The sequence below is a fragment of the Ceratotherium simum genome, chromosome 9 (assembly GCF_057802395.1).
Source record: "Ceratotherium simum simum isolate JZ-2026a chromosome 9, ASM5780239v1, whole genome shotgun sequence".
Taxonomy (NCBI): domain Eukaryota; kingdom Metazoa; phylum Chordata; class Mammalia; order Perissodactyla; family Rhinocerotidae; genus Ceratotherium; species Ceratotherium simum.
In genome coordinates this window covers 79,094,651-79,118,853 of record NC_141908.1, presented here as the reverse complement: position 1 = coordinate 79,118,853, position 24,203 = coordinate 79,094,651, and the positions used below count along the sequence as shown (strand labels likewise).

At 39.8% G+C, this 24,203-nt stretch overlaps 1 protein-coding gene across 2 annotated transcripts in view; it reads right to left on the bottom strand.

Moving 5' to 3' along the window:
- The window catches only part of CYP20A1 (cytochrome P450 family 20 subfamily A member 1), a 60,267-nt gene extending 37,943 nt beyond the window's left edge, over positions 1-22,324 (bottom strand). For both annotated transcript variants that reach the window (XM_004426810.3, XM_087435662.1), the window contains exons 1-4: positions 22,172-22,324; positions 16,392-16,441; positions 15,607-15,773; positions 13,080-13,222 (exon numbers count right to left, since the gene is read on the bottom strand). In XM_004426810.3, the coding sequence (XP_004426867.1) occupies positions 13,080-13,222; positions 15,607-15,773; positions 16,392-16,441; positions 22,172-22,243 (432 nt within the window). In that variant the 5' untranslated portion in view covers positions 22,244-22,324. The remainder of the gene's footprint in view (positions 1-13,079; positions 13,223-15,606; positions 15,774-16,391; positions 16,442-22,171) is intronic.
- Positions 22,325-24,203: the final 1,879 nt, after the last annotated feature.

The following is a 24,203-nucleotide window of genomic DNA, read 5'->3' as shown; positions in this document are numbered from 1 at the left end:
GAAAAAAGCCTTCCTGTAGAAAAAAATAAAACATTAACAGATATAAGATAAACCCATAAGATTTCCTTTCTGTAAATTTTTTTTTTTTTGGTGAGGAAGATCAGCCCTGAGCTAACATCCATGCTAATCCTCCTCTTTTTGCTGAGGAAGACCGGCTCTGAGCTAACATCTATTGCCCATCCTCCTCTTTTTTTTCCCCCCTTTTTCTCCCCAAAGCCCCAGTAGATAGTTGTATGTCATGGTCGCACATCCTTCTAGTTGCTGTATGTGGGACGCCGCCTCAGCATGGCCGGAGAAGCAGTGCCTTGGTGTGCGCCCGGGATCCGAACCCAGGCTGCCAGTAGCGGAGCGCGTGCACTTAACTGCTAAGTCACGGGGCCGGCCCCTTCTCTAAATATTTCTAAATATTTGCTTTCAGAAAACATTATTTTTCTTAATGCATGGGATTTTTGCCTCAAAACAATTCTAAGAAAAGTACACAACTTGCAAGCATCTCAGCTTCATGCACAGAAACAGGAAGCCCAACCGAGTGTCAGTGTTCACTCACTGAGATACTGAGCTGCCAGACCTTCCCTTCTTCATCCCTCCCTCTGCTCCTGAATGTCTGACTCTACAGAGGCCTTTCTAAGTCGTCAGGCCTAACGCCATGCGACAAGCCGGCACTCTCAGCATTTACAGCCTTAGTGTTGAGCCATTTGTCAGAATTTATTCCAAGTACCACACGTTAATGCTGAGCCTTGATCTTTATGCTTAAGGTAGAATTTTTAAAGTGTGCATTCCATTGATTAATTTGTTCATTTAACTTTCACAAATGGTTACATTGTTGTCTCATCATTAAGTACACACGTCTTTTTTCCACAGATTTGAAACGCCACTCATTATACATTGAAGTCCTATATGAATTTGGGACTAATTCTGAACATTGTCTATTTCGTTGATCTACACATATGCCACTATCGTAGTTTTGAAAATTTATTTTATCTTTATAATGTTTCCTATTACTATTCTCTTTCAAAATGCTCCGGAAGAGAAAAAGACTTCCAGAATGGTGAAGTGAGGACCTTGGTGATCTTGCTCTCCCCCCAAAACAATGAAAATATGTGCAAAATAATGAAACAACTAAAACCAGGGGGCCAGCCTGGTGATGTAGGGGTTAAGTTCACATACTCTGCTTCGGCAGCCCGGAGTTCGCAGGTTCAGATCCCGGGCACGGACCAACACACCGCTTATCAAGCCATGCTGTGGTGGAATCCCATATAAAGTAGAGGAAGATGGGCGCGGATGTTAGCCCAGGGCCAGTCTTCCTCAGCAAAAAGAGGAGGATTGGCAACAGATGTTAGCTTAGGGCTAATCTTCCTCACACACACAAAAAAAGAAAACAAACAACTAAAATCAACCATTTCAGTACTATGCAATTAACCAAAACTCAGAACCCACTGAGAAAAGTCAATCCAACAGAAACAACTGAACCTCAGTAAGACAGTGGAGTCTGCGATGTTTCCATCTCCCTTCTCTCCATGCTCAGGAGCATGGCAGCCAAAAGCCAACCGCACTGCAAACAGAAAGACCTGACATCTTTGGAGAGCTTTTAAAAGCACCATCACCACTGGGCACCAATATGGTCTCCAAAAATGGAGAAGTAGGGAATCCCAAGACTCTATTCCTCCCCCAAAGCAAGTAATGAGCTGGCAAAAACTGTCAGAATCAACTTCTGAAAAACTCAGGAATACAGTGAAAAACTTACAACAACCAGGGGAAGGCCTGGTGAAGACAGAAGCTGCTGCTTTGTGTAAGAGAGCACCGTGGTGTTTTAAACAACCTGCCTGCTATCTCCACACCCGAGACAGGCAGCAGTTACAAGAACAGTGGCCCACACTCCTGGTGCAGATTGCTAGGAAGCGATACAGACGTTCTTCTCCCAGGACCGTGGCTGTGAGTCTCCACCTGCCCGGCAGCTCCCATCAAGGACTGGTGCAAGGGCTTCCCTTTGTTTTGCCCGACTTGGAGCATTCCCAGAGCTAGGACGGGTCCCTGGGTGGCTTCTGCTGAAAACATTTAAAGGCAGAGCTACCGGCTACAGCAGCTGGGGCAAGAAACAATACTAGGACAAGCAATAAACACACCAAGAAGCTGGGGAGGTAAGAGGCTGGGAGAAGAGACAAATGTGGGAACAAGAGCTGTTAAAAAGCTTCTGCGTATACCAGGCAATTAAGAAAGCCATGCAAATGCCCAAGGGCAGGACACACGCCCAGAAAAGGCCTGAGAAGACTAAGCTTTCACATCTGGCAGGTCTTCTGGCTCCAAACAAGCAGGATGTAAAAGCTAGGGTAGAGCTGTAAAAGGCCTGGACACGCATTAAAGGAAGACCCCAACACAAAACCAATCTGCAAAGACTAGGAGAATATTTTTTTCTCTTTTCTTTTCTTTTTATTCCTTTTACTTTTGTCAGCTCCAAGTGTTTAAGGGAAATCTGTCAAAACACCAGCTGACCACTAAGCTAACAGAACAGATGCTTCAGTGGCCACACATGACAAAGAATACAGACTTCACAGAAACAGTTAAGAAAAGACACTAAACAAGCAAACAGCAACAACCCACAACATGCAGCAAGAACAAACTCTGAGGAAGGTGAAGAACCTGATTTCAAGAGTTGCCATCCACAGCTGCGCCCCCTCCAACAGAGCCTGGATGGATCCCAGTCCTGGAGGCCGGGGATCTTCCTTGAGCCCTCTGTCTCAGCCCTCAAGTTGGTACTGCTCCTTATACCTGCTATTCCTATATTCCTTAGAGTTCTCTTTAGTTCTGACTAGCCAATCTCTCATTACTCCAATCCCGTTATAGTTAACAATTATTTATATTAAAGTTTCCCTATTTAAGTAATTGTGTGATTTCTCTCTCCTGAGTGGACCCACACTGATAAAGACTTTTAGAAACACTAATCAAGAAAAAGAGAGAGAAGATACTACAGAGCCTAAAGACATTAAAAATAGAATATTTGGCAAAAAAGCAAGAAAAGAAATAAAAGGTATTAGGATTGGAAAAGAAATAAAACTGTCATTAATCTCAGACACCATGATAAAGCCATTAGAGTTAATAAGGGAATCTGGCAAGGTTAATGACTGCAAGGTCAGCATGCAAAAATCAATTGAATATATCAGCAACAAATAAAAAAATGAAATCTAAAACCACTACAATTTATGATAGCATCAAAAAAACCACTACATACCTAGGAGTAAATTTAATAAAAGATGTACAAGATCTCCACATTGAAAAGTAAAAAAAAAATAATTGAGGGGCGGCCCCATGGCCCAGCAGTTAAGTTAGGTGTGCTCCACTTTGGCGACCTGGATTCGGTTCCCAGGTGTGGACCTACACTACTCATCGGTGGCCATGCTGTAGTGGTGTCCCACATACAAAATAGTGGAAGAGTGACACAGATGTTAGTTCAGGGAGAATCTTCCTCAAGCAAAAAGAGGAAGATTGGCAACAGATGTTAGCTCAGGGCCAATCTTCCTCAGAAAAAAATAATAATAATAATTGAGAAAAACTAAAGACCACAATAAGCGGAAGGGTATTCTTTCATGGATTGGAAGATTCCATAATAGGTAAACGTAACTTTATACAAATCAAGTGACCTACACAGTCACCTGGTTTAGGTAACTAAAGGTAACATTACAGTATAAGAGAGAAAGGATGATCTTCTCAATAAGTTATGCTGGGTCAACCAGATAACCATATGCAAAAAAATGAATGTTAACCCCCTTCCTCATTCTTTACACAATAATAAATACCAAATGGATTACAGATCCAAGTGTGAAAGGTAAAACGTAAAACTTTCAGAACAAAACTTAGACGAATATCTTCATGACATTAGGATAAATAAAGATTTCTTACATAGGACACAAAATGCAGTAACCATAAAGGCAAAAAAATAACAAGTTGTACTACACTAAAATTAGTATCTATTCATTAAAAGACAAGCTTAAGAGCATACAAAAACAGGCCACAGTAGAAAGTACTTACAACATACACGTGTGTGTCTGTGTGTGTGTGTGTATATTTCCAAAGTTCTTTAATTCAGAATTTTTAAAAACCTCTTAAAAATTAATGAGAGAAAACCCAAAAGAAAAATAGGCAAAAGACTTGAAACAGACCAAAGTGAACTTCCGACTGGCCAATAAACAAATAAAAAGATGCTCAATTTTATTAGCCACCAGAAAAATGCAAATTAAAGTCACAATGCGATACCCCTATACATCTACCAAGACCAAGGAACGATGAGGAGGCAGAAAAAGTGGAACTCTCATCCACTGCCGTGGGACTGTAAATGGTAAAACCACTGTGGAAACTGTTTGGAATCACCTACTAACGTACCAATTCATTTAATCCTTAATACTATGAGACAAGTAACTGTTATTATCCCCATTTTACAAATGAGGAAATGTGTCAACAGAAAAAAAGTAACATGCCCAAGGCTACACAACAAAAACCAGAGTTCCTATTCCAACACAGGCAGTTCCACAAGAGCCCAAGCTCTCAACCACTATGCCTCTCTCTACATAAGTAAGGAAGATAAGAAAATATATCCTCAGGGTAACCAACTATGTTCATGTCGGGTAAGAAGGAAACTACAACCAGAAGACTGATGAACTTCAAAAACAGAAGGTGTTGAGGGGCTGGCTTGAGAGGCTGGCCCTATGGCCGAGTGGTTAAAGTTCTGTGCGCTCCTCTTCAGTGGCCCAGGTTCATGGGTTTGGATCCCCGGCACGGACTTACTCCACTTGCATCAGCCATGCTGGGGAGGCATCCCACATACAAATCCCACAAAAAAAAAGTAGAGGAAGATGGGCATGGATGTTAGCTGAGGGCTAGTCCTCCTCAAGCTAAAAAAAAAAAGAGGAAGACTGCCAGCAGATGTTAGCTCAGGGTGAATCTTTCTCACCATAAAAAAAAAGGTGTTGAGCCAGCCCTGATGGCCTGGTGGTTAAAGTTTGGCATGCTCCACTTCAGCAGCCCGGGTTCAGTTCCCAGGAATGGAACCACACCATTCATCTGTCAGCAGCCATGCTGTGGTGGCGGTTCACGTGGAAGAACTAGAAGGACTGACAACTAGAATATACAACTATGTACTAGGGGTTTGGAGAGGGAAAAAAAAAATAGAAGGTGTTCTGAGATTAAGGGTCAATATGTGGGCCAAGAGTAGATTTAGGAGTAAGAAATACAAAGTAGTAAAAAGTCTGCTATGAGAAACTCAGAGTTTGAGACTGGTTCCAACATTCAACAGAAGGAATGCTTTTACTGAGCATAACTATAATATTTGGTAAAGACCTAGTATTTGATAACCATTAGACATAAACCTTCTGAAGGATAGCTTTTTATATTGGTAATTCTACTACCTAGCAGTGTCCAGCAAATCTTAGGTGCTCAATAAACATTTAGTGAATTTAACAATGCTCTTTTTCACAATGACTGTCCTGCCTCTATTCAAAGAATAAGTTATGTTTCTGACAGAGAATAAGAACTCTCTCAAAAGTTATCATTAGATACCTCTTTAAATATTCAATTCTCTCTTACTAGTAATGTGTGTCATAACTGTATATGTAAAGTCACTGAACATTAGATATTTCACTTTATAAAATTTGGCTTTTTACAAAGTTTTTGGTTTTTAAAAAAGGAAAAAATCTGATAAAAAATACTCAACAATGCAGAGTGAGCCTTAATCCAATATGACTGTGTCCTTATAAAAAGGGGAAATTTGGACACTGAGACACACACACATACACAGTGAGACCTCCTTATAAACATGAAGACACATATTGCGGTGATAAATCTACAAGCCAAGGAACACTAAAGACTGCCAGCAAGCCATCAGAAGCTGGGAAAGATGCATGGAACAGATTCTCCCTCACAGTCCTCAGAAGAACCAACCCTGCTGACACCTTGATCTTGGACTTCTAGCCTCCAGAACTGTGAGACAATAAATTTCTGTTGTTGAAGCCACCAAGTTTGTAGTACTTTGTTATGCCAGCCCTAGCAAACTAACAGACAATCTTAAAATCATCTTCCCATGTCAATAAACAAACGTCTTTGCCATCTTTCTTAATGTTTTCATTCTAATCCATTTAAATAATCTTCTACTATTGGACATTTAAGTATTCTCCAACTTTCACTACAACAATCAATGCTTCAATAGGCATCTTTGTACATGCATCTATTTCTGTTTGGTTTCTTGAGGTATGAAAATTGCTGAGTTAAGAATTAGCCATTTGTTAAGCTTTTGATATATATTGCTGTGCTTCCCCGCACAAAGCATGTACCAATTTACACTCCGAGCAGCAAAATCAAAGTGCCCATTTCCCACACCTTTGACAGCACTAGGTGTTGTCATTCTAAAAAAACTCTGTCAGTCTAACAGGTAAAAAATATCTCAACATTGCTTTGTCTTACTTTGTTGTTAACTATTGGTAGAGTTTAGACAAATTTAAATATTTAATGGCTATTCACATGTTTTCCTCAGTGTACTGTGTGTTCACTCCTTTAGCCATTTCTCTATTGGGGCTTATATCTTTTTCTTAATAATGTGTAAGAGCTTTTTGCACATAGCTGGATTTTAAATGAAATCCAGGGTATACCTTCCTTCAGTTCTGAGTGATAGGTAGTCAAACAGTTCTCTGGTGACCATTCCTTTGTAAGACAATACACATTAAAAAAAAAAAAAAAAAACATAAACGGTATTCCCAAACACCAAATTTGGGACTCAAATGGTTTCCTAAAAACCTATTAAGACAATATGTTACTCAGAGATTTTATTGTGAGTATCTCCCCACAGTATCAGATTACTGCTGATTATGTAACTAACAGAGTAAATATTTTCAGCTTATTCTGGTAGTCTTTTTTTTTTTCAACCATGACCACAAAAATTCTGTTACCAATACTGTCACTTGTATCACACAACTGCATTGTGATTTGCTCATGGCTTAATCCACTTGTTTTGCACAGTACTCTACAAAACAATGCAAATATTATAAATGATTCATGCAGGATTTTTCTCTAGGCACGCATATCAAGTAGATCTGCTAGAGGATTATGTGAATCTCTTTTAGTTTGTGAATCTTGACTAGTTTATATTGAGTGGGAATTCTAACAATCTGTTGATGAGTTTCATTGATAATACAGTATTACATATTGACTTACTATTGGTAGAAATGTCCAAATCTACGATAAATGCTTTCATTCCTAACAGATTTCTACGAATATCCCTTCCAATTTTGTCATGTGTGATAGATGTACATTTACATGAAAGACAAAACTACCCAGTGGTTAAATAACAGAAATGTGTCTATGCTGAAATATTCTTTTACCAGCTATAGTCATATGACATATAAATCACATATTTATGATATATAAACTGTAAAGACCCAACAAATGTACACTATTAATCTTATTGTGTGTCCTGAATAAGATACAATATAGCTTATAGACTTCTTCAGAATGTTCATATTAAAATAACATGCTAATTTCAACTAACATAAAATTATATTACAGAAAAATAAGTCTTGAGATAAAATTCTACCTGGAGGCAGACTTACAATTCAACAAGTAAGATTCTGGAGTACATATCAGTTGTTCAGAAAGAATATAAACTTTCCTTTTGAAAAACGTCTTTTGGTAATTATTCAGTAATTATTGTGAAATTATTAGAAGGTCAGAGAAGCAAATGATTTTTAATTCCACCATTAGGTGGAATTAGAATATTATTGTGACTGTAATACTCAAAAAAACATTAAAAAAAAGAAACAGAAAAGAAAACTAGCAAGCAAAACTACATTCCAGGGTAGCAGAACCAAGCTACAGAGAAGTGATGGGCGCGACGACTGGGATAGAATCCCAGGCCCTCCATCCACCAGCCGTATGACACTGGACAAGTCACTGCCGCAGCTTCTTCACCCGTCAACAGGGGGAAGTGACAGTGCCCACCTATAAAGTTCTTGTGAGGATTAAACGAGTTCATACAGGCCATTAAAACGATGAACTCAGTAATTTTGGCTATTAACATTATTACTAAGCTGTCAGTTAAGAAGATTTTGTACAAAAGTTATAAATTTTAAAATCCAGAAAACCTTATTACATCAGAATTTAGCCCAAAAGTCACAGAAGTATATGGGTTGAAGCACATAGAAGAGAGAAGTTACACTCACAGAATTAGAGTGGAGGTTTACACACTGCCTCAGAGCAGAGATGGTCAGGGCAAAAAGGAGCCAGAACTCATAGGAAGGGGTTTAAGAGGATTAGAGAAGAATCAGAACACAGAACTCAGACCTAGACTGCCCCCCCAAAAAAAGGCAAAAGGTTTATTGCGTCAATATGAAGTATACAACTTATTTTGGGGTGATAACTCCAAATAAAACTAACCAAGTGGCTATTATACCCTAAACACTCTTAGGCCCTTTAAAAAGCATGTCCTTGTTGGTATGATGTCTGGAATTTGCTTTAAAACAATCCAGAGGACAGGAGAGGAAAGCAGGGGTACAGATAAAATAAGATTGAGTTTGATAACTGTTAAAAGTTTAGTGATGAGGACACAGATGGTCATTTTACTCTGCTCTATTTACGTTTCTTTAAATTTTCCATGATTTTAAAAATTATTTAGTTTACATAATGTGAGAGTAAGTGGGACCTGGGGCGTGTTTGTGCATTTGTGAGTGAATGTGGCTTTAATCTCCAAGAGTAGAAAGGACTTCTATGTAACCCTCCAAATGAGAGAGATATAGGCCCATCACCTATCAAAACCCTGCAGGAGAGAGGGAATGCATTAGCCAAGTTAGAAACACTGATAAGGAGGTGCAGTTTCAGCGGAGCAGGAAAAACATAAGCAAGGAGAAATGCTAACAGAACAGAAGAATGTGGGAGAAAAAAGCAGCAAACAAATGACAGGAAAATCTACTTATCAAGGAAAGGGGAAGGAACTGTATTTCTTGAGTAGTTAGTGTGTTCTAAGACCTGCTGTTAGGTATTTTAGATCCTTATCTCATAGAATCCTCATAGCAAATTTGTAATGTGGATACTATTATCCTCAATCTAAGATGAGGAAATAAAAGCTCACAAAGTCCAAGTAACACGCAGACAACCACGCAAACACCAAATGACAGAAGCAAGACACAAAACCTCTTGCCCAAGCTTAATAGTCTTTGCACTATACAACAATCTCTTCCCCGAGGAGCTACATTAAACATACAACAAAATAAATAGCTTTGTTTGAAGTACAAAGATTAGGGAAAAGGGGAAGCAAAACACAATCTAAGAAAGGAGAGAGATAAGAAAATTGATTTGACTTTGTTATGTAGCACATCCAGGATGTTACGGTAGTTCAGCGAGGGTGCATGGGGAAGGAAGCAAATTAAACTGGAGATTGGAAGAGGAGTTAGCCAGGCAAGGTGGGAAAAATATTTCTGGGGAGTAAATAGCAAGAATAGACCCATAGAGACAAAAGAGGAGACAATGAATTGACGAACTTTAACTTGGTCAGTACTCATTCACTGATGAAATAAATATTTACTGAGGGCCTATTCTACACCAAGACTCATGTATAGTAATCAAAATAGAATAGAAATAGAAATTCAAAGAACTACACAATATGTAATTACAAACTGGGAAGTGTTGTGAAGGAAAAGCAGAGTGTTATGACAGCATCTAAACGGGGACCTACCTAGGGATAGTGGGATGATTAGAGAGAGCTTCCCTGGGGAAGTGACATTTAAACTAAAAGCTGAAGAATGAGCACCCATTAACCAGGTGTGTGGATGGTCAGGGGAGACAGTCAAGGTAAGGGGAGTAGCAGATATGGAGGCTTGGGATAGAGAACAAGGTAGCGAACTAAAAGAAGACCAGTGCAGCTGGAGGGTAAACACAAAGGAGAAGGTGGGAAACGAGGCTGGGAAAGTCGGCAGGCCATCACGCCTGGTCTTTAAGACAACAGCAAAGATTTTGGAGTTTGTCCCAGAAGCAAATGGAAGTCAGTAAAGGTTTCTGATCAAGGGAGTGATAAAATAGTTTACATTTTCAAAGTATCTATTCTCAGGGGTTCTGAGTCCACAGATACCAAAGGGTCTCTGCATAGAATCCAGGAGTCTGTGAACTTGGATGAGGGGAAAAAAACCTTTATTTTTCACTAACCTCTAAATAAAATTTAGCATTTCCTTTCATTGTGAATATAGGCCCTTTGACTTTATCACCAATACAAATCTCAAATATGTTTACATCATATTACAGTTATTGCAAAAATCTCAAAATAATGGTGTTATCCCTAATAATGTTATTCCTTTAAAATCATGAAGTTTTTTTGAGGCTGGCCCGGTGGCATAGTGGTTAAGCTCACACTCTCCGCTTCAGCAGCCCAGGGTTTGCGGGTCTAGACCTACACACCGCTCATCAAGCCATGCTGTGCATGTATGTCCCATGTAAAAAAAAATAGAAGATGAGCACAGATGTTAGCTCAGGGCGAATCTTCCTCAAGCAAAAAAGAGGAAGATTGGCAACAGATGTTAGCTCAAGGCCAATCTTCCTCACCAAAAAAAAAAAAGAAAAAGAAAAAAAAAAATCATTGTTTTTGGAAGCACTGCTAGATCTTATTTAATGCATTAATAATGAAGCACACATATTACAATATCACAAGTTTCTTTAAAATAACATTTTGATAACTATATTGGTTTCCTTTGTAGTTACACATTTAAAAATGTTATTCTCAGGAGCCCATAGGTTTCACCAAAACTGCCAAAGGGTATATGTCATTAAAAAAGTTTAAGAATTCCTGCAGATGGTAGAAAACAGATGGGGGAGAAGAGCAGAGAGAAGGTAGAGAAACAAGGAATTCAGGTAAAATGGAAGCTTAAACTAGGACAGCGGCCTTGCTGATGGGGAGAAGTAGATCAATTTATAAAGTACAGGGCTGGCCTGGTGGCGTAGCAGTTAGGTGCGCGCACCCTGCTGCTGCAGCCTGGGGTTCGGATCCCGGGTGCACACTGATGCACCACTTGTCAAGCCATGCTGTGGTGGTGTCCCATATAAAGTAGAGAAAGACGGGCACTGATGTTAGCCCAGGGCCAGTCTTCCTCAACAAAAAGAGGAGGACTGGCAACGGATGTTAGCTCAGGGTTGATCTTCCTCACACACAGACACACAAAAAAGTATTTAGGAGGTAAAACTGACATTAGAGACTCTTTTCAAATATAATCTTCAAAGAATATTTAGTGTTATAAAAATGCTTACAATATAATGGTAAATCAAAAATGCAGAGTCTAAAACTATCCATATAGTATGATGCTGATTAAAATTCTATTGTGCATAGAAAAGAATGGAATGATAGAAAGTATTTTAAATGTTAAACATGGTTACCACTGAGTAATGGATAGTATTACAAGTGTTTATTTTTTACTTAGGACTTTTCTAAATTTGTCCATATTTTGTAAAATAACTCAGAAAAAAGCATAATTTTAGAAGAATTTTATGACATAGGGAAATGTTTATGATATGTTTTAAGGTGAAAAAGTACATAAATTTTACATACAGTATGATCTCAAACCATATATATATCTATAGTGAAATTATGGGTGATTTCTTTATACTGTCAGATTTTCCATGTTTTCTACAGCAACATATTACTTTTATAAATTACATTATTTTTAAAGGACACAAATGGATGGATTAGCTTTGGACAGAAGGAAAGATTCTTTAATATTTAAAATGAGAAGAAAGAACAAAGGACTGAGATGGACAGAGTTTGTTGGTGGGGAATAGGATACTGGGGGAGTCAAATATACAGGACTCTACAGTCTCAGCAAAGCAGGAGGCTAGGACATCAAGCAAAGGGGTTGGGCAGGACTGGCAATACCACAACACGGGTGAAGGTCTGGAACAGTCCTATGGGGACAGAGAACTGTCACACAGCACACTGGGCTCACCTAAGGAGCTTCAGGGACAAAAAGCAAGTGGATGGGGGCCAGCCTGTGGCTTAGCGGTTAAGTGCACGCGCTCCACTACTGGCAGCCCGGGTTCGGATCCCGGGCGCACACCAATGCACCGCTTGTCCGGCCATGCTGAGGCCACGTCCCACATACAGCTACTAGAAGGATGTGCAGCTATGACATACAACTATCTACTGGGGCTTTGGGGAGAAAAAGGGAAAAAAAGGAGGAGGATTGGCAATAGATGTTAGCTCAGGGCTGGTCTTCCTCAGCAAAAAGAGGAGGATTGCCATGGATGTTAGCTCAGGGCTGATCTTCCTCACAAAAAAAAAAAAAAAGCAAGTGGATGGATTCGTACTGTTCTCAAACTTTGTAAGTCACTTGTGGAGTGTCTCAAAAACATCAGGTCCCCCTCCTAGTGATTCAGTTCGTCCAAGTACAGCCCCAGTAATCTGCATCTTTAGTGAGGGAGTGTTTCAGGTGAGCTCAGACCATGTTTTAAGAAACACTGGTTTAGAGTCTGGCCTGAAAACAAAGAACAAATCTATCGATAGAGAAATTTTTTCAGGGCCGGCCCCGTGGCTTAGCGGTTAAGTGCGCGCGCTCTGCTGCTGGCGGCCCGGGTTCAGATCCCAGGCTCGCACCGACGCGCCGCTTCTCTGGCCATGCTGAGGCCACGTCCCACATACAGCAACTAGCAGGATGTGCAGCTATGACACACAGCTATCTACTGGCGCTTTGGGGGAAAAAAACGAGGAGGATTGGCAATAGATGTTAGCTCAGGGCTGGTCTTCCTCAGCAAAAAGAGGAGGATCGGCATGGATGTTAGCTCAGGGCTGATCTCCCTCACAAAAAAAAAAAAAGAAGAAAGAAATTTTTTCAGGTTCTCTCCACTCCCATCGTTCTGACTTACATAGGGAGTCAAGGTGTTAAGATCTTTGTTTTGTTTTGATTTTTTTTAGAATTTAGAATTTAGAATGTTTTAGAATTTCAGCAGAATAAAAATCAGTTTAGAAAGACAGGTAAGAAAAGAGTAGCAAAGACAAGACACACCAATAGTCAAAAAATATACTACTATCTGTATTATGGAACTCCAGACCAAACTACTTATCACCTTACCTTTAGCAGGAGAGCAAAATTACTCTGCAGAGAATTAGTCACACCATTTTCATACAATTTTTTCCTCATGTGGTTTTCACTCACATTCCCACCACCAGATTGATATCTTAATAACGACTTTAGCATGGTTTCAAAAGGGTCCGCTGAAACAGACAAATTAAACATTTCCAAATCAAAGCAATTACTCAAAAAAAAAAGAAATCTCCAGCAAAAGAACAAAGATATCAGGGAGGTATGAGATTGTAGCTGAGAGCATGGCAACTTCTTTTCACAACTCCCTTAACTGCCTTTCCTAAATATGATCAGTTCAAGAGGCAATAAAAATTGGCAAGAACACAATATCCTGACTGGGAATTCCACCATAAATCATTATTACTTACATAAATTTTCTACCTATATGACAACAATATCTTTGATTTTTAAAAAATCTCATTCCACTGATTTTAAAACAAAATTGATGTTTGTGCATAACTGTCAAGTATTACAATTAAAATTATTTAGCTGAGTTCAAAAATTTCTTTTCTTCATTCATTTTTTAAGTGTTTCTTTAATGACTATCTTGTTTTCACACAAAAGAATACATTTTTATTGTAGACAAAACAACACAGTAAAATACAAAGAAAATAAAATTCATCTAAATCTCACCACAGAGATACTCACAGTTAAACATTTTAGAGATTTTTTAGCAGCTGTTAACATTTCTTAACAGAGAGAGACAGACAAAAATCTGTCAGATTTCACAAAAAACTACAGTCTTTTCTTTCAGAGCACTTCTCTCAGTTCATTGGTGTGATCCTCTGAACACTGTTTACATGCTTGCCCCACTCCCCAATACTAGACTATAAACTCCATAGGAGCGGAGACCAACTCTGGTTTCACTCATCATTGTATTTCCTGACAGAGCCATGCTTCCATGTTGTGGAAAGCTCAGCGATTAAGAGCAGGAACTCAGACCAGGCTGCCCAGCTTCAAGCCCTAGCTCCATCACTAACTGGTTGTGTGACCTTGGGCAAACGACAACCTCTCTGTATCTCAGTTTTCTCTTCTGTAAAATGGGGATAATCGTAATACCTACTTCATATTGTTGTTTTGAGGATTAAATGAGTTAATATTTGTAAAAGGCTTACAATAGTGCTGACATATAGTAATTGCTAAAGAAGTATTTGATAAACAAAATAAATTGTCTCTATCACTATACTAAGGCCTGAATGTATTCTTTTATTCAGCCATTGATAGATATTTAAGTTTGCTTCAAATTTTTATTATAAATAATACTAATATGTCTTTTCTCATATGTGATTATCAATTTATGATAAATTCCTTAAGATATTATTGGTAAGTCAAAAGTCACTGCCAACTTTCTCTCCACAGTTTGTAAAACCTTTACATTCCATGTTTCTCCATTCCCTCATCAACAATGAATTTTGCTGATATTTTTCATCTCTAGTCAAATAGGTAAAAATCTCATTTTTATTTGCATCCCACAGATTATTAGTGAGGTTGAAATCTTTTCATTTGCTTATTGGCCATTTGTATTTCTTCTTTCTTAATTACCTTGTTTCTGCAATTGTGTTTTACTTTTATTTAATTATTAGTTTTTATTTACTTTATATATATGGGTGGTAAATTCCCCATTTCTCTTCTAAACGTTTTCGTGGTACCTTTTTATTTTACAGAAATCCAGTAATCAACTACTCACATTATGAGTAGTAATATATGGCCAACATTTTCCCATCTCTCTCTTTTTCAAGGTGTTTTTTAGTGTACTGAAATTTTTCATTTTTATGTAGACAGATTTACTCATCTTGTGCTTAATGGCTCCTAGATCTCATGTCACAGTAAGAAAGGGTTTCTCAAAACCCCCTCAAAAAATTTAGTATGTAACCATATTTTCTTCTACTATTTTTATGACTCCAAATTTTAATCATTTGGAATTTACTTTGATATAAAGAGTAAGCAAGGGATTAAGATTTATTTTTTCCAAATAGCTAACCAGTTTTCCCAAAACCATTTATTATCTTTCCCCTTTATTACAAAATGCTCTTTATCATTTTTACTTGGTTTGTCCACTGGACTACCCACTCTATTCCATCAATCTGTCTAGTCATGTCAAAGTACAAGATTCTTTAAATTAATCTAGCTTTATAATACACTGTTCTATCTGATGGTATAAATCTTCCCCTTATTAATGTTCTTTTCTAGATGTTTCTTGGCTACTCTTCTACCTTTATTCTTCCAGATATACCCTGGAACTATTTTTTCAGGTTCCCAAAAAAATCTTGCTGGAATTTACACTGGGATTTTATTGTATATATCTATAAACTGAAGGAAAAAATAACCATTTTACAATACTGTGTCTTAAATGAGGTAATAAATATAAAGACTTCAATACAATGCCAAGCACAGAGTAGAAGGCATTCAATACATGTTAGGTATTCCTACCCAAGAACAATGCATGGGTCTTCATCTATAGACTTCTATTCTTAAAAGATAAGGATCAGCTAATTAGAAAGGAAATTAAACTTACATGTCTTATTAGGGTTGATATGCTGCTTCAGTACATCAACAGTGCCCAAACTAACCACAAGGCGCCTGCCAAACCAGAAAGAGACCACAGGCCCATATCTCTCATGCAAGTTAACCAGGAACTCGTGCAAACTTCCACTGTTCACAATATCTGGAAGATTACCATCTCTGAGGAAAGAGCAACATTTGACAAAATAATCAATTTAATTTGGAAAAATCAGAAAAACAATAGTTGATTCTGAATTAACTGTGTCAACAGATGAGAGCAAAGGTACATGAAATTCAAATTACTGGAAAATCCAAAACTCAATTACATTTGACTTCTCACTTTCTGTAGTTATATTTAGATATGGATTGTCTGATATTTTGAGAATTCATAACACTTCAAACCAAATAAGAAAGCTACACAGGAACATCTGACTTAGACACTGGAAAACTATCCAATTTTTGCAGCACCTCATTCTGAGATAGCAACAGACATAGATCATCATAGGCTGATTTAAATCATCAGATCACCTATGGCAATTTTTTTCTTCTTTTCTTCTATCTTAACTCTGTCTTTCTACTTTCAACTTTCTCTGGCTAGGGGAAGTGAAAGCAATCAAAGGTTTTGATTTATACAACCCTCCTTTCTGTTCTTCACAAAGTTTAGATTGTATGCCCAGAGATTAAAGTTTAGAGTAAACAAAGGAATTAAATAAGCTGAGTAACCTAAAAATATGGTTTAGTTTTGATATCAAAAATTAAGAGTTGACTCTACTTGATTCCAAAAAAATAACTACTCACTTTTCTTCAGTTGGAGTAATCCCTGGAATTCCTGCAGCTTGTCTGGAAGCCTTAAGAAAAAATTTTAAAATAGTTTAGTATAAGGAATTAGCATATACCCCATAAGTCAGATGTGTTTTGCCAAGACTTCTGCAGGACCTTAAATGATAGCTTTCCAATTTGGTTGACTCTCAGGAATTATTTCTAAATTAAAATACAAAACCTGAGTGCTTTGTATTGAAAAGAACTATCCTCATATTCTTCCTCTGTGTCAATTAAACTAAGTGTTTGAAGAATTTAATATCCATTCTACATCAATTAATACATAATCAAGTACATTTTTCTTTATTCTGAGTCTATATATGGTCCCATCTGGCTTGGTTTAAAAAAAAAATCAATGTCATGTTTATAACAGTTTCATTCCTAAAATAGTTCTCGTCTTTCTAGTCAAAGAATTTACCAAAATACAATATGGTATTCATCTTTTGCTTTAACACAGTCTTTATTATCAGTGTCATACAGTCAGTGAGGTATCTGGTTTAAAAATAAATAACAAAATAATTCATAGCAAATTGTAAAGTGACAACCTCTAAGGAATGAACTGGGGAAAAGTTTGGGGAATTTTAATTTTTCACAATTTTGTACTGGGTTTACAGTTGCTGTGTTTTGGGGTCAGTATTACTTTTTACTTTACAACAAACATATTACTTTTATAATAAGATTTTTTATAAAATGATTTTTAAATAAACTAAATATTTATAGAAAAAATAACCTAAAATAACCTTCAACTTCAGAATCAACTCTGAACTTTGTCAATGATTTTGACTAGTATCAGAGTTTATCTACTTGGCATTTTGCCCTTTTTTTCCTACTTAACACTATATAAATAAATGAATAAGTATTTATTTATTTATTTGAACATTTTAGGGCTAAATTGTGGGCCAGCCCCAGTGGCCTAGTGGTTAAGTTCAGCGCACTCCGTTTCAGTGGCCTGGGTTCAGTTCCCGGGCACGGACCTACACCACTCGCCTGTCAGTGGCCATGCTATGGTGGCGGCTCACATACAAAAAGAGGAAGATTGGTAGTGGATGTTAGCTCAGGGTGAATCTTCCTCAGCAAAAAAATAATAAAAAATAAATAAAGACTAAACTGTGTTCCATCACATAGCTGGAAGTGCTTAATCATTTTCCTTCTATGCTGCTATAAAATATTTGGGCTACTTCTTTTCTTTCTTTTGTTTTTTCATTATTATAAGTAATTCCATGAAAATCTTTGTACAAGTTTACTTTTTCCTCCTTTGGGATACATATGCCAAAAGAGAAATGGTACTAACTGAAGAGTTTTACATTCTACAAGAATGTTATCTAGGTAATAGTATGTGTAAATCTCATTTAACTGATGACAATGACACCTACAATGTATAATTTTGTCCTAAGCCAGTCTCATCAATAATGGAAACTTGTCAAGTTTAATATTATAAACAGTGGAAAAAAAGGATGCAAGGCACTCCATAATTATAAAAAGATAAAGTCAATGGTATAAAAAATCCTACTTTCTACTTTCTAGGCTAAAATTATTAATGACTGAAACAAGCTTCCTAATTTCTCTTTAAAGAAGGTAGATTGATAACATACATCTATTATCTCTTCCTCCTCAAATTCCATTCAAATGCAAGTGAAGAAATAAGAAAGAAGGAAGCAAGCACAAAGAGAATGGGAGAGAAGACAATAGTGGATGAACAACTCAACCAATTTTTCAAAAGTGTTAGCTATTGGCGGAGTGATTAACTGACATGGTTGAGGGGCCTCCTCTGAGGGTCTACAGAGGAGGACTCCTACAAGAAGCAATCCGATTTGCCCTCAGTAATTAGACAGGCAGGATAAGACACAAGACTTTAACAATTAGTAATAAGTCAGTATACAGATCCCTTAGACACCCAGAGCATCCTTCTCCATTTCTGTGATTACCATTCTTCTGGAAGGAGCTCTTGAGGCTTTAGATTCAAGAACAACAGGCCAAGGGGTAGTGGCCCCCATAATCCTATGGAAAATTATTTCCAACCCAGAATTTTATACCGAGCCAAACTATTATTCAAATGTGAAACTAGAACAGAAAGATTTCCAAACAAGCAAGATCTCATAAAATGTATTTTCCATGCACATTTTCTTAGGAAGCTACCGGAAAATGATACACTGCAGCAAATAAAGGAAGTGAAAGAAAAAAGGAGAGAGAGAATCATACGGCATCCAGGAAACAGGGTATACAACCATGTGAAGAGAATACCCACAATGACAGTAAAAGGACAAGAGCTATGCAGCCAAACAAGATGGTAACCAGCACTGACTGGGGAAGGATGATGGAGAGCTCCAGAAACAACAGTTTAATGGGAAAGAAAATACAACTGAAGTCTTTGAATATTTGGATGACTTCACTGAGTCATGTTATGACAGAAATGCTGAAATATTTGGGAAAAACTATTGACAGGCAGCAGTGAATAAACTCTAACAAAGTGCAAATAGTCTCTAACAATGTGCAAATAGTAAGTACAACCCCTCTCCACCCCGCTAATCCTGGCTTCCACAGCTCCATCAGCGGGCATGAAGAGGGAGCCTCAGAAGTCTGTGTACTCTGGATAAGATGGCTCCAACACCAACCTCCACACTTCATTAGCAGAAATGAAGAGTGAGCCCAGAACACCAGGTAAAATGTTCTCCTGCCCTTTACTATACCCACATATCCCAAATAACTAAAATGATGAGAGGGATCCCAAAATTGGCATGCATCTGGAAAGACCCCACAAAACTTCAATCTCCCTGATAATCATAGCCTCACCACTACCAATCCGCCTTGAGACTATCCAGAATAATGTTGTTATGACCTTTTTCCTTACCTACATTAGACACCACACCAAGTCCAGGACTACCATCCCCAGGTCTTCCCTCATCCCCCAAATTCCTATTCCTACAGAAGTTAATCCTCTTTCCTGACCCATCTCTCCCCGACTCAAACCTCCACCCTACCTCAGCCACTCATTCCCATGGTCAAACACTAGATCTGAACATTACCAACAACTTCAACATCTCCAGAGTTTTAACATCAAGCATCCAAATCTCTAAGCACCTCCTCTCTTTCCTTCTCACTATTTTTAATATCTTGACTCTAAAAACTATTTTTACCCCAAAAAGACCTTTAACTCACCCACTCATATACTAATTTTCCACTTTACCCAGGTTAGATTCCACGGTCAGTCATCACAACCACTCTTTTGCCCTGTAGCCTTCTAACATAACCATGCAGCAAAACACCAATTCTGACTAAATCCAACCTTCTGTCAACCACCCCTGAACCCACACAGCTGAAAAAAAACATGGCCATGCTGACTAGTCTTATTTTAATTTCATGAACTTCAAGTGAGCTGCCTGGAACTCAGATTTCCCTAGTCCATCACTCTCCTAATCTGATAACCTTGCTTCTCTTTCACTGAAAAAAATAAAGGCAATCAGCAGATAACTTCCACACCATATCTACCTATCTGCCTACATTAGTGCCCATATATTCCACCTTCCCTATTACTATGGATGAACTGTCTGTGCTCCAAATGAAATGTACCCCCCCATCCCTCCACACTGCACTAGATCCCATCCCCTCCCACCTACTCAAGAAAATTGTTCCAGCAATTCTCTCTTCTGTTCTTACATCAATTTTCCCCTCATGACTTGACAGTTCTCATCAGCATATGAACATAACGTCATTTCTCCCACCTTAAAAAATTTCCTTCACCTCACTTCCCTCTTCAGTTACCAGCCCCCTTTCCAGCAAAACTCTCAAGAGTTGTCTATACTGGCTATCTCTGAACCCACTCCATTTAGGTTTATCACCCCCACCATTTCACTAAAACTGTTCGTATTATCAATGCTACTAAATTCTCAAGTCTTAACTTACTTGACATACCTGCAACATTTCACTTAGCTGATTACTCTCTTCTGCATAAAACACTTGGCTTCCTTCCATTTATCTGGCTGCTCCTTCTCAGTTTCCTTTGCAGTTCTTCTTCCTCAACTTCTAAACACTGGAGAATCCAAGCTGGGTCCTTGGACCTCTTCTCTCCTGTATCTACACTCCCTGGGAGATGGCAACTCCATCTCCTAGCTCCTAAAGTCTCCTAGCTTTAAATACCATCTTTACACTGACAGCTCCCAAATTTATATCTCCAGCCTGGACTTTTTTCTTAAACTCAAGACTTATATATCCAGTTCACCATCTCCACGTGGATGTCTAAGAGGCACCTCAAATCTAGCATATCCAAAACCAAACTCCAATCTCTATGAATTCCCACTACTTCCCATCAAAATAAAACTAAACAAAAACAAACAACAACAAAACCCTGATCTTCCCTGGAGTCAATCCATTCTTCCAGCTACTCAGGCTAAAAAGACTGGTGTTTTCCTTCTACTCTCACATTTCACACCCAATCCATTGGGAAATCCCATTGGCTTTATCTTCACAATGGGCCAGTTCTCACCATCTCTGCTACCATAACCTTGGTCCAAGCCAATACCATCTCTCAGTGAAATTCTAACAGCCTCCTATCTACTCTGCCCGCTTCCACCCTTGTCCCAGGCCCAACTTCTATTCTTTTGACATAGCAGCCAAAATGATTTTCCTAAAATTTAACTAATAAACTTAAATTCCTTTAAAATTAGAATGTCACTTTTCTGTTGAAACTCCAGAGGCTTACCTAAGAGTCAAAGCCAAGTCCATAAGATGGCCTACAACTCACATCTGCCCTTCCTCCCCATCATTCTAACTTGATCTTTGCACCTAGGCTCTTCCTCACTTAGTCCACTCCACCCACACTGGTCCCCTCGTTTTCCCGGAACACACTAGGCGTGTTTCCCCCTGAAGGTGTGCTTCCCCCTGAAGGTGTGCACTTGCTGTTCTCTTTGCCTGGAATGCTTTCTCAAATATCTGAATGGTTCGCTCCTTCATCACCTTTGGGTCTCTGCTCAAATTTCTCATCTCTTGACCATCCTACTTTAAAATAACAATCCTACCTACCCCGAACACTTCTTTTCTCCATAACACTTCACACTAACGTACTATACATACGTCATTTGTTTATATTGCCTGTTTCCCCTCACCAGAATATAAATTCCATGAGTCAGGAATTTTCTGTCTGGGTTGTTCAATGCTGTATTCCCAGCACATGGAACCGTGTCTGGCACACAACTGGCTGAAAGAATACAGTGTCGCTTCTATTAGCTAATCAAAGGGCAGTCCCACTTAAAGATGATCAAAAATTCACTTTTGGTGAATCTGGACCCTGAGGACTTTGGGTTCCGGTAGGGAGAGATCAGAAGACAGAAGGAAAGGCAGACGACACAAAGAGGCTGGGAGAATCCTCGGGAACGGAGAGGGGAGGGAGCGCCCCGGAGCTTCCTCCCAGACACGCTCAAGGACGGAGTGTGGGGTGGCGGTTAGGGCCAAAAAGCCACCCACAGCACTTCAGAGCCGCCGGGTAACGGAGGCGTGGCGACGCCGGGCGCGGCAGGCCGGACCCGTAGGCCCAGCCCTCAGCTTTTCCGCGGCTACCCGGCGCCCCCACTGCCAGCCGCCCGCCCCCGCCCTGCCCCCCAGCCTGAGGGGTCATCATGCCGCCCGCCCGCCCCCTCCCAGCGGGCCGTGCGCGCGCCGGCGGCGTCACGTGCTCCGGGAGCCGTGCCCGCGCGGGGCGGGGGCTGCGGCGGGAGGACGGGGGCTGGGGCGGCACCGGCGCCCCTGAGGGCCGAGTGCGCGCTTACCGGGTAGAGGTAGAGCACGGCTCCCACCAGCGCCAGCAAGAAGGTCACCGCGAAGATCGCGAAGTCCAGCATGGCCCTTCCGCCCGGAGCCGCGGCTCGGATCCGCGCTCGGGCAGCAGCGCCTCAGCCTGGCGGGCCCCGGGGAAGGGGCGGGGGGCGATGGCCCGGCCCTGCGAGCCAATGGCCGCTGGGGGCGTGGCCACGCCGCGGCGCGAGGGCGGGGAGAGCGATGGCGCGCGGAGGAGCGCCGCCACCCGGGGGGCGGGGTCGCGGTGGACACGACTGCAGGACACGTCCGCGACTCTGGACTGAGGTGCCTGGGGGAGCAGGGCCCAGGCTTCTAGAAACTTTAGGCGCTGTCATCGCTCTGCCCCGACCAACACTTTTCCGGTGGACTTAAGATCCAAACCTCTAAACTAGTGATCTCAAAGTGTGGTCCCAGGACCAGCAGCAGCATCACCAGGGAGCTTGCTAGAAATGAAGATTCTCCATCCCACCCCAGACCTACGGAGTCAGACACTCTGGGGGGAGCGGGGGGGCAGCAATCTGCGTTTTAACAAAGCCGGTCAACGCAGTGAGAACCGTTGACCAGAGCTCACCTGGACGGCGAGGGTCTGAGTCAAGCGCCCTTAGGTGGTCCTTGTTTCGCAAAAGAGGTGGTGAATGTGATTCCTTGACCGTGTCTGGTGAGTGAAGGCGGCAAGCTGCTCAGTGGTGGATATGATTTCTTGGCTCTGCTAGAGATTCAGTAAACTGAATTTTCTAAACTTCCATTTCCTTCTATGTAAAACGGGGGAAATAATACCACACAGAGTTGCCTGTAGGATTAAATTAGATATTTTATGAAAAGTACTTAGCACAGCTCCTGTTAGCATTAGTTGTTTTGTGCATAAAAATACCCTAGAATCTCTCTTCCATTGCACGTGACTCAGAAGTTTTGACATGAATAATGTAAGACAAGGCGGGCTACTTACTGGTGCTCCATTCAGTGAAAGGGTCCTAAGAGAAATGATAGATTATATAGTTTAATAATATAAAGTGTCAAAAAAGAAAAAAGGCAGCAATTCGGCCAGAGAAATCATTCCAGATTGCATTTTGGAGCGTCTATGATAAATGACATTACGTAATTATGAAATATCTCATTGAAAATGCCAAATCTTTTGACATCTATAGCGAAGGTAACAAAACACTGCTATTTCATATTTAATTTGGCAGAAATTGTCATTTTAACTCCAGTTCTCTGCTTATAGGTGTGTTTCAAAGATTCATTTTTATTTTTTATTTATTTTTATTTTTTTGTGTGTGAGGAAGATCAGCCCTGAGCTAACATCCATGCCAATCCTCCTCTTTTTGCTGAGGAAGACTGGCTCTGAGCTAACATCTATTGCCAATCCTCCTACTTTTTTTCCCCCAAAGCCCCAGTAGACAGTTGTATGTCATAGTTGCACATCCTTCTAGTTACTGTATGTGGGACGCAGCCTCAGCATGGCTAGAGAAGCAGTGCGTCGGTGCGCGCCCGGGATCCGAACCCGGGCTGTCAGTAGCAGAGCACGCGCACTTAACCGCTAAGCCAGGGGGCCGGCCCTCAAAGGTGCATTTTTAAATCTCTTGTTTAGAATTTTAAATACGTTTCCCACAAAATCGTGTTCCAAATAGGTTTTCATAACAGTAAACATTGGATTTTTAAATGCCTGATGTAGCTACATAGCAGTAACCCTTGGCACCAACCCTCCAGGATATCTGCAGGACTCCTCTTTTAGTTCTAAATTGACCTCAGACCCTCTGAATTTTGAGAATCTGTGAAAAAGAGAAAAAAATTACAGAGGTTGAGCAGGGCACAATATTTTAGAGATTAAGTCTCTAAAACTGTATAACTACCTCTTCTTTGTTCTTCAACCTTTTGCTCAGATATTCCCTAAAAGTATTTTGAAAAACCATACATCCGTATGCTTTCACACATTTTTGTGTTGACATCTAAAATTTTTATCTTGACCTTAAAGGATTAGATTTCTGGTATGTTGTTAATATTCAC